Source organism: Lepisosteus platostomus, chromosome 25 (assembly GCF_059453375.1).
Source record: "Lepisosteus platostomus isolate fLepPlt1 chromosome 25, fLepPlt1.hap1, whole genome shotgun sequence".
In the NCBI taxonomy this organism is placed as follows: domain Eukaryota; kingdom Metazoa; phylum Chordata; class Actinopteri; order Semionotiformes; family Lepisosteidae; genus Lepisosteus; species Lepisosteus platostomus.
The window spans coordinates 3,582,827-3,594,125 of NC_142635.1; the positions used below are offsets into that span (position 1 = coordinate 3,582,827).

At 41.7% G+C, this 11,299-nt stretch overlaps 1 protein-coding gene across 2 annotated transcripts; it reads right to left on the reverse strand.

Moving 5' to 3' along the window:
- Nucleotides 1-2,618: 2,618 nt before the first annotated feature.
- LOC148640719 (complement C1s subcomponent-like) lies at nt 2,619-9,718 on the reverse strand. 2 transcript variants are annotated; one of them, XM_088619981.1, is made up of 11 exons: nt 9,188-9,718; nt 8,530-8,743; nt 8,039-8,222; nt 6,878-7,009; nt 6,242-6,361; nt 5,688-5,762; nt 5,205-5,326; nt 4,936-5,011; nt 4,255-4,386; nt 3,853-3,927; nt 2,619-3,596 (listed from the first exon to the last, which is right to left on the reverse strand). In XM_088619981.1, exons 1-11 carry the CDS (start codon nt 9,211-9,213, stop codon nt 2,791-2,793), a joined length of 1,962 nt encoding a protein of 653 aa, XP_088476107.1. In that variant the 5' UTR covers nt 9,214-9,718; the 3' UTR covers nt 2,619-2,790. The 2 variants fall into 2 exon arrangements, with proteins under 2 accessions (XP_088476107.1, XP_088476108.1); XM_088619982.1 differs by lacking the exon at nt 5,688-5,762 and having other exon boundaries at nt 9,188-9,715.
- Between the last annotated feature and the right edge of the window lie 1,581 nt (nt 9,719-11,299).

The following is an 11,299-nucleotide window of genomic DNA, read 5'->3' on the forward strand; positions in this document are numbered from 1 at the left end:
GAGAGATGGGAGTACAGGCTGTTATATTTCAGTTTTTGATATCACATCCATTTGTTTGTTCATTAAAGTGCAAATTCCACTCTCTGTGTATTCAGGACTGTTAACCCCTTTATCTCCATGCTAAACACTTCTACTGATCTGGTCAAGTGTGCAGGTAGAGCTTAAAATCATGATCTACAAATATCACAGACGCAGACCGTGAAGAAATATGACAGAGTTCAGGAGAAATAAAATAGAATAAATATGGAATCACTTGAGAACAGGTAGAACCAAACCACCAGTCCACCTGAAACCCAGAACAGAATGACTCCTAAATGATGTAAGTGGAAGGACAGAATATCAGTGGACCAAATGCTTTAATTAGTCTAAAACATGTCAAGTTAGGAAAAGCATCATAGAAGCTCCATCATCCGGATGATGTCAGAACAAAAGATCACAGATGGATTTAAAATAGGCATCTGGAAAATATTACAACACTATCCAGTTTTATGTTTTTTCCTGTGGGGAAACTTGTCAAAATCATGGCCTACAGCCCACATACAGTCCCCACCCTTCATCCCTTCCCCCTCTTTCTAATCGCTTTAACCAATACAGGGTCACAGGGGAGCCAGAGCCTATCCCAAGCAAGCAATAGGTGCAAGGCGAGATACACCCTGGATGGGACACCAGTCCATCATAGAGCACAAACACACATTCACTCGCACCAGGGCCAACATTCCCAGAAGCCAATCCAGTGGAAACCCACACAAAAACAGAGAAATGCGTCCAAACCTCACGCAGACGGTACCCCAGGAACTGAACACAGGGCCCCAACACTGCGAAGCAGAAATACTAACCCCTGATCTACCATGCTTCCCAATGGTTTACTATAATTTGCTAAATTATTCTATCCAAAATGCCGCTAGCTCTTCATACAGTCAGGGATTTTAAGGAAACAAACCAGGTAAAGGATCTTTCCCTAGTGTACAACCGCTATGCCTCATCTTTGCATTTGAACTCTCACCCTTCCAGGTAGAAGTCTTGAACACCTAGCCACTGCACCACATTAATGATCTACATCTGGACAAGAGACTTAAATCACTACAAATCCCAGACATTTCTTGAGGAGTTAAACACAGAGCATGAGGAGCAACAGGCATGGCATTCCTATGTGACTTCCCCAATGACCCTGTTCTGGATAAAGAACTTAGAATATGGGTGTATGAATGAATGGAGAGCAGCACTCAGAATGCTTTCAAAGAGATATCCTTTTGTTTTTGCAAAACAAAGAGAGATGTATTGGAGCTGTGCGATCTTGTTCTGTCTACATGAGGAAACTGTGTACTCCTGCATCTGTAAAGGTAAAACTGCAAGGCTGCAAACAAAGTCAGACCCCAGATGCAAAACACTGGGAAGGGGCTTGATCTTTAACCACGTCTGTGGGAGAAGCCGGAAGATGTTGCGCATTTCCGAGCAGCCCTCCATCATGGTCGGAAAGATCACCTTCCCACATACAGGATGGGATGCTAGGATCTCAGCACCTCTTCTCTGATCTCAACTAACAGCAGCCTAGTTTTTCAGCTCTTCTGCAACCCAGACAGTGCTCCTGAAGAAAATCAAAAGGGACTGATTGAACTGCAATGCAAAAGGGGACTGAGGGCCAAGATTCATTCAGATGGTCTTGCAGAAATGCCCGCCCACCAGGCATCAGCTGTTAGTTGAAAGGATGAGTGATGAAGCTGAGTGATAGATGGAGATTATTAGGAGACCATGATTGGTTAAGGCCAGGGGGAAAATTGGCGGAACCAGGAGCTGAGGAGCAGAACCAGAGCAGAGTCCCGGATGAGGAAGGGAAGAACCACCGAGGTTACCACTCCTCCGGCCAGCAACAGCACCCACATCCACCAGCAAAGACCCAGCCACACGCCGCAAGCAATGGACTGGAGCAGTGGAGGCAAGCACAGCCAGGGACAAGGAAAGCAACAGGGAAAATCCAGGCAGGCAGTGAAATAGGAACAATACAAGGAAGACTGTACTGGGAAAGGTTAACTGGTGGTTTGTGAGTGCAAGTCAAGGCAGGAATACTGGTGACATGATGCCAGACTGCAGAGGAGAAACTAAGCTTAAAGGGTTTTGCCAATAAATGTTAACACTGCATGTAGATCACAAAGCAAACTTTCTGCAGTGAAATATCTGCTGCACAACCTGTACTTATTCGCACGTCCATCACATTACATTAATCATTACAGTTACTAGTGAGCAGGAAGGGCCACCTCACATCACGATTCATTGGAACTCTCGCTCTCGCCTGTGGCGAGACCAGAGGTTTGCGACTTGCAGTAGTTTCACACTTTACGATTTTGTGCTTAATTTCAAATTTGTCCATTTTTTTCTATACCTTCAATTAACTTATCTTGTTACCAAGATTTAATAACCAGTCTGGGAAATTGGGACTGCAGTTCCCCTTTAAATAGCCTGGAAAAATTTACACCAATTTACTGTTGCAATGCAGCTTTTCATTGCAACCAGGTGCTCAGAGTTTTATACTGTCTCCTCAGTAACCGGTGACCCCATTACATCTGCAACACGCTCTTGTGCTTCTCTGCAAGGCAGTCAAGACAAGAAAAACACATAATCCAATACTTTAAATTGAATTTAATTAAAGGTAGTCCTAATGTTCTTGAGTGCTATAATCCAAAATAACCTAGTCCACTATACATAACCCTCCTCTAACTTATCCTCAATTAATCTTTAACATTGAATAACCTATCATGAAATAGTCCCACAAACCTAATCTAATCTATTCTATTCCTAATCTTCTTTACTTTTCTCTTCTCTCTGTATGGTTTCTGTAATCCAGTCCAGGTAATTGTCCACTTTAGTGTAGTAACCCCTCTCCTGACAGATTGTTCCCCAGGACACAATGCCGTAGAGACGGAATGGACCCCTTTCTATCTCTCCTCCTGGTCCTCTCCGAAACTCTCGGAGGAAGAAGGGACCCCCACTGTCTCCACTGCAGCTATCTTTATCCTTCTCACCAGCACAGAACATGTTCTCACTGAATGTCTGCGCCACTGGCTTTCCATCTTTCCTCTTGGAGCAGGTGGCTCTGTCCTTCACAGGGATCTCAACATACAACAGTTTCGAGCTCAGTGTGCCATGTTCTGTCCTGCCCCATCCTGAAACAAACCCCAGTCTTTCGGGAATCAGAGTCCCATCGTCTTTCCTCTTGGGGAGACAGATGGGGAGCAGATGGGGTCCCAGGGGAACGCGGGATTTCAGTCTGACCAGGGCGATGTCGTTGTCATAATTGGTACGTCTCCCACTTGTTGGGGCTTTTGGGTATCCTGGGTGGATGAAGATCTTCTCACTCTCCAGAATCACAGTGTAATTCGAGTCCTCTAAATGGTCAATGTCCACTGCCCCCCCGTACATCAGCAGGCTGTCCTGCCCTTCAACCACGTTAGCAGCTGTGATGACCCATCGGTCAGAAATCAGAGTCCCTGCACCTCGTGGATCTTCAGTATAGACCTGCCAGGGGATCTGACCAGGCTCTGCCTCACTGCCTCCGAAGATACGGCCAAAATCAGAGTGCTTGCTCTCGGGCTCTCCACACACTGAGACAAAAGAGAAAAACCTTTGAAGAACTTAAATGATAATTAACTAAATATTTAAATTATTCATATCGGTCCATATTATTCATCCTTTCATACATTTTCTAATTGTTTCATCCGACTCAGGGTCTTGGGGGGGAGATAGAGTCTATCCCAATAAGCAGTGGGCACAAGGCAGGGTACACCCTGAATAAGACACCAGTACATCATGGGCTATATTATTATAAGCAGTAGCAGTAGTAATAGCACTATTCAGTACCTTCAACACATACGGGCCAGTAACCACTGCCATTCTTGGATCTCCACTCACCCTGAGTTTCACATCTGTACACATCTGCAAATAAGAGACAGTTTCATTATTATGGCATGACACTACACAGGCATGCATCCCACACACTGAAAAAGTACAAACCTTGATTATAACCCAAAATAAATATTAATTAATATCTGAAGACACTCGTTCCACAAGCATTGAAATATGGTACAAAGAACACCACAGATGCTCACAAAACACAGATTAATATAAACTCTAAGCAGAGACACCTGACAAAGAGTTATACAGACCTTAAAGATAACCCTACAGACAAATTAGCACAGTCCATGAATCTGACATGTTTTATTACTGGACACTCAAGCACAAAAAGCAGGACAGGAATGTTACCCTCTCCCTCCAGCTTGTAATATTTTGACTCGCACTTCAGCTGGATCTCATCCTGGTACAGAGTTCTCGGCTTCTTGTTGACCAGCTGCAGTACTCCGCTCTCAGGTAGAAGAGGTGTGCCACAGTCCACACCTGGAATGGTGAACATACACATCTGGATGGTATCACAACATTGAGGGTCCTGTCTATGTGACTATGACTTCCCTTGTGTCTGTATGACACTGCATCTCCTTGTGTTTGAATCTCTCTGTCTTCCAGTCTGTGTTCTATGCTGTTGTTTTCAAAGTCCATTAAGTACATCAATAAGTTGTGCAGTGACACCTTTTGCACAGAACTTTCATCACAATCTCACTACCTGCAGATCCTGGCACTTTTGTCAACACTAGTGGCAGCCACAGACAAACTAAGTTGAAAAACTATGTGGGTGCCTCTCCTTTCAGTTCCAAAAAGTACAATATGTGAAAAAGTCCTGCAGCTTCAGAGAATATGAAATTGATCTAGCTGATGCTGTAATCAATATGCAGTCAGTGTGGGTGTGGTCAGTGTGCAGTGTCAGTGAGAGTGTGGTCAGTGAGGGTGTGGCCAGAGTGCAGTATCAGGGAGGACGTGGTCAGTGTACAGTACAGATACAGTAGGAGTACTGTATGTGTGCACAGTGTATTGGAGAATTTAGTGACTCACGCCGACAGGGGTGAATGGGGCTCCAGACTCCAGTTTTCTGACAGAATGAAGTATAGTTGGTCTTCATGTCACCCTTCTGCAGAAAAAATAATAAGTGAATAAAGTCAGGTGGGGTAGAGGTCACTACTGTGCAATAATTCTACAAGAAAAATGAGAAACATGAGAAAGAGTAGGATTATTGAAAACACATATATAACACTGATACCAGATTAAATACAAGCATCAAAAGTATGTATTATTCAATTTTCATTATTTCTCTATGTACTCACAGAGTCCATCACAGCCTCAAACCCAGTGTTACACTGCACTGTGACTTTGTTTCCATATTCATAGTGGGACCATCCAGGGATCATACTGGAGTGAGCCGTCACTGTACTGGGACACGTCTTGGCTGAAACACCATCATTATTATCATCATCTCCTCACTCTTCATTATGAACACCATCATCAGTAATGTAACTTACTTTGTTTACTTTCACACCTCAAGAGAAGACTTCCTTTAAAGGCCCTTAACTGATAGAGTGCCCAGAGCATTGTATCTCCAAACAATGTCTTTTGAACACCGAGAAAGCAGCTACATGTACAAGATGTCAGTCATTCAGTCAGTCAGTAGGGTAGACACCTGCATAACCAATAAGTTATCCACTTCAGAGCACATACAGTGTATGCATAAGATTGGTAACTCAGAGATAGATACCTGTACAATCACCTATTTATTATTCATTATTATTATTCATCATCATCATCAGTACCTCCAGCACATTCTGTCCAATAAACACTGCTATTTACAGGCTTCCATTCACCCTGTGCATCACAGCTGTAAATAACTGGGAAAGAGAGAGAGAGAGCTTAATTACGATAGATTGACACTATACCCCAGGCATGCGTCTTAAACTGTGAGAAACTGCAGACCCAGATCAATGCTCAAGGATACGTTCAATAACAAATTATGTCCCTGTTATGTGCTTAGAAAAATACAATACAGATTTAAAAAAAGGAGCCTAACTTACAATCGTAAATTGCACCTTCTGGACCACAGATGGAAGAACAATACTGACTGTATAAACAAAACTGGAATCCGACACAGACAGATGGATACACATTCTAGCATATAGACATCTAGTGGCTTACAGTGTCATACAGACCCCAAAAGCACATCTGGACAATAGATTCATACATATTCATTTAAGACAAAGAGATTTAAGAGAGTTTAATATAGTCCTTAACATATTTGCCCCCCATCCCTTTATAGCACTGAAAGAAAATGTGAGTGAGACAAACAAGCACACAGTGAAGGACTGGTTACCCTCTTTCTCCTGTGTGCCATTGTTTGATTCGCACTTCAGCTGGATCTCGTCTTGGTACAAGGTCTTGGGGTTCTCACTGACCCTGTTTTCTGGCACAACTGGAACGCCACAGTCCACAGCTGGAACAGCAATGCCAAACATCAGGGGAGCGTCGCGCCAGACAGCAACGTCTGCACTGCACTGTACCACTCCAGTGTGGACCGCCTGGGGTCATTTTATTTCTTTAGAAAAACAAATGAAAAGTATCCACAAATACTAATAAAGTCACAGGTCCTTGATGAACGATGAAGATCTTTATTAAGGTGGATTTTAAGTTTCCTCTGAGATATTGTAGAGACTGTAGGCTGTACTCATTTCTTTTAAACTCTGAAATGAATTGCACTGCTGCATTTATCCTCTACAGTTTCTCTGTACACATGCTAAAAATCTGACCCAAACAGACAGACAGTGCATTTCTCCCTACTGTATGTGATCTACAGTAGTAGCTCTCAAGCATGTATTAAGGTAATGTGATGACAAGTACTGTGCTGTTTAAGACATATGTGAAATGCTCTCTGATTCAGAAGGAAACTATGTGATTCTCTTCAGTTCCCTTATGGCTTTGCTCATCTGTTGGTCACGGTCCCTGTACGTACGCTGGCAGGTGCTGTTGTCAGGCTGTAACTGGTATCCGTAGCGACAGGAGCACACAAACCCGCCTAGGGTGTTGTGACACTCATGGTGACACGCCTGCCCCTTGTCAGCCTCTACAGAGCACTCGTCTATATCTGAGAGAGGAGAGAGAGAGGTGAGCACACCCACTGACTGACTCCCTCCACCTCTATATAATACATCAACACTGAGCCAAGAGAAAGACAGTTTGGGTTTAGTATTGATAGACATTAAGATAAAAGGATGGAACATTGGTTTCCCACACCTGGGAACTGTGCACTCAAGTTGTCACAAGGGAGAGAGAAGCAACTACTGTGTGGTCTGAAACTTTTATAGAACTGAGCACTGAGTTCAATAAGCATACACCTTCACATTGATAAGATCAAACCTTGTAAAACTCAACAAGGTAGCCCAGCTAGCCACACATGTCCACAGTGAGCTCCCTAGAACAGAAACTATGATGTCACCATACCTCTTGTAAAATATATTAATTTGAAAGTTGAGCCCATTCACAATCCACAATCCTTCTTGGACAAGTCTCAACCCTAGACCCCAACACCCCAGCTGATGACTGATAAACAGGCTTGTCTGATATGGTATAGTAAACACAGTACCAGCACTGGAGCTTATTGCAGGTAAAGGACGCTGACACATGGTTGTGTCAGGTCATGTTAGGAAGGACTGCAGTTAAAGTGGACCTGCCACTTGAGGTCGCCAATGGCATCTATTCACTGTAAATAATCTCACCAGGTGATGATAAATTAGGTAAATCATTTTTGAAGGATTTAGGTGGCACATTGTGACATGGGTATGATGAATGGAATATTTAGTTTATAAATGATCTGATGGTCTACCTTGGTGGCTGGGATTTGAGTTGCAAAGAACAAACTTATCAAATAAAATCTAAATCTAGTATCTATAGAATATATAATCTAAATCATTATCAGTCCTACCTGTTACAACAGCTCAAGTTTTACTTTTACTGAACTGGTTACACACATTGTTAAGTTTCCAGCTGATAAAAACCTCTCCCTTTTCTATTAAACCTCATCACATTGAGAGCTGTATCCATTGAATTCAAGTTTATCAGAACTGATCAAATCAGAAGCAAACCGGAAGACAAGAACACAAACACAAACACTGACCAACAGCCCTGTAGATGGCTGAGAAGCCACTGTATCTGTGTGGTCCTGGGGATGAGGAATCTGTCTTGAAGACGAGCCGCAGACTGTTGCCAGGTGACATGATGGAATAGTTGCCAGGGTGATCAGCCTTGGAAAAATAATACTGACTACAGAGCACTTCCAGAATTCTTTTCTTATAAAGAACCTAGACAAAAAAGCAACATAAAAAATGCTACTACAGACACACCAAAAAAGATGCATAAAATGAAGACTTCAGGAAACCAAAATCAAGAAACACAACAAGATCTGTAGCAAGCTGTCAGGTGTCAGAAGCTCAGGGCAAAGACCCTGACACAGACAAGAAAGACAGGAGTAATTTAATAAGGCCATCACAACAACTCTAGAGGCATCCTAACAAAAAGAGATCAAGACTGTGATATAAAACCTAGAGACACAACTGAGTTCATTCTGAAGATTGAACACAAGATTTCCTGACGTTCTATCAATCTCACCATAAGGGAGTCATAGTAGCAGTTCCTTGAGGGCTCAATGTCAAGATGTAGGAAAAAGAGGTTGAGGATGTACCCCTGGGGTACAAACAGGTCCCATATCTCATTGTGAGAGGGAGGATAAGGAGCAGGATAACCAGGCGACTGTACTTCTCCATACAGTAAAGGGAGGGACCCTGAAATCGCAACTCCCCAACACTGGAACAAAATCAGCAACCTGAAAGAGCAATAGGGAGTAATAACCATGTAATAACACAATGCAACCTGTAACAATACATGAAAGACACTGTAAAAACAGACGCCAGAACAGCTTAAACCATTTAGCTGTCTGCTGCCCCCAAAAAGGCAAAACAGGCACAGAAATAAGGCTTTTATCAACAGTGTTGTGTATTAACAGAGAAAAGTTTCATCATATGCAACCACACAATAATAAGCAAGTGTACTTCATGGGATATATGAAGAAACTACATACCAGAAAAGTAACAATAAAACGATTTAGGTCAGATGAGTATATCCACAAAGCAAAATTGTTGCTTTTTTATACATTTTTTAGTCACAGGCAAGGAAAGACATTTCAATATAATTGTTCAGCCACCCTTAGCTGTTTAGTTAAACGATTCTATACATACATAAACATATAAGGACTGAGTGTCTCACTCACCATGTCTCATGGATGAACAGACTCATACTGTACTCTTCACCGTTAGTGCTGGATCACTGCAAACACTCCTTTTCCATGTAGCGCTAATAATACAGTTTGTGTAGTTAATACAGGGCAGTGTTGTGATCTAGAGCAATGTGTCATGCTTCCCAAAGATGGACAAATAGGTCTACCTGAGTCAAAAATTAACTTCAGAATGAAAACAGATAGAGAGATACAGAGGTGGACTGCAAGATTCTACATTAAATTGATAGTTGTAGGATGGAGGGAGAGAGAAGGAGTTGGTATGTTATCCACATATAACATGAACTGGGGCTGAGGTGGATTGCTTCTCAGACAGGGCAAGTAACCTGGGTCACTGCGCCTGTCTCCTTCCTTACTGAATGAAACAGAACAATGTAAGAGAGGGAGACAAACAGTGGGGGGCAGGGACTGTACAGGCAGTTGTATTTCAGTGTTTGATATCACATCCATTTGTTTGTTCATTAAAGTACAAACTCCACTCTCTGTATATTCAGGTCTGTTAACTCCTTTAGCTCCGTGCTAAACACTTCTATTGATCTGGTCAGGTGTGCAGGTTGTGTTCAAATCTGTGGTCTTCAACTTCAGGAATGCAGTCTGTGAAAGAACGGACACACTTCAATAGAAATAAAATACAATAAGTATGGAATCAAACTAATAGTCTTCCTTATGAACCATATAGAATGGTTAAAGAGTATCCAGATAAATAAATGAAGTACAACACATCAAAGACACTAGTATAGAATATTTAAAAAGGCAAGAGCTATACAAGCTATAAGAAAGACTGTTTTCTCATTCCTGTAGTAGTCATTGGAGACCTTAATTTTCCTCACAAAGATTGGGAAAAAGCAGTAGGGAGGTCAACACCTGAAACTTCAATTTCTCTAGTCATCTATTCAGAGGATACTCATTTGTGAGCATCAAGAGTTCAACACTCACAGAAATGTGTTTGTGCAGTGTTCAAAACAGGAACATTCCCCTTTTGTATTAAATACCTCTTGGTTAGTCGATGACTCCCATCTGGATCATGAGGGCAGAAGTAGATCTGGATGGCTGTCTTAGCTGAACTGGGAACTCAGTCTCCTGGAATCTTTACTGGAGCTTGATCTATCAAGATGTCATTTTTGTGGCACTTGACATTAGTTACATGGATCAACTGATCGCCTGGCCCGTGGTGCCAGTCGTGATATGGTGGAGACTTTGGATGCCTCTCCTGACACAGTCAAAACCTGGTTACCTGGGGAATGCAATGTAGCTACTTGACCATAATTTAGAGGTCTTTAGATTTCACAATTAGAAGGGAGTACCACTGAGGTGGCATGGATGAGAACTGAAAAATGGTTAATTTCATTTTTATGCTTGTAGCGAATTCTTAATTTAGAGTCGTCATTGAATGTAATCAATATCTTGGATAAGAGAGCTGGACAGAAAACAATGTACAGCTAAGGTGTTGTAATTAATGCTGTAACAAAGGAATCTGGTTGTGATTAGTGTTGTACCAAAGAAGTCAGTACTAGGACAGCTGTCTGTCCTTATTCACATCCGTGACAGATTCCGGTGTAGTTAGCAAACTAGTCACATTCACAGCTGACTCCAAACTGGTAAGATAGGTAAACACTGTAGAAGCTGTGAAGGACGTGACAGAAAGATTAAGACAAACCTCAAGACTGGAAAATTCCTGGCTGATGACATTTAATATTGAATAGATTACATTTATGTATAAGGGAAGTAAAAATCAAACTATAAATAGAAAAAGCTTCAACTATGTACCAGTGAAAGGTATGTTTTCAGACCTTTTTTTAACTTCTAGATAATGTGTAATTAAATACAATAAAGTATAATTCATTAAAATTAAGAACAATTAAATAATATTATGGTCTCTGCTTTCAGGGGGAATCAATATAGTTTCGAAAAAAATACCAATTTACATAGAGGAAGTTTCTTATGATCTGTTTAGACCTATTGTGATCTGATAGAATAGGTCAGGATAGGAAAATAATGTCTTATTTTATCTTGACCAAAGTAATATCATTTATAGTGTCTCTGTTCACTGTAATTAATGTATTAGAATGGAATTTGGTTCATTTCCTG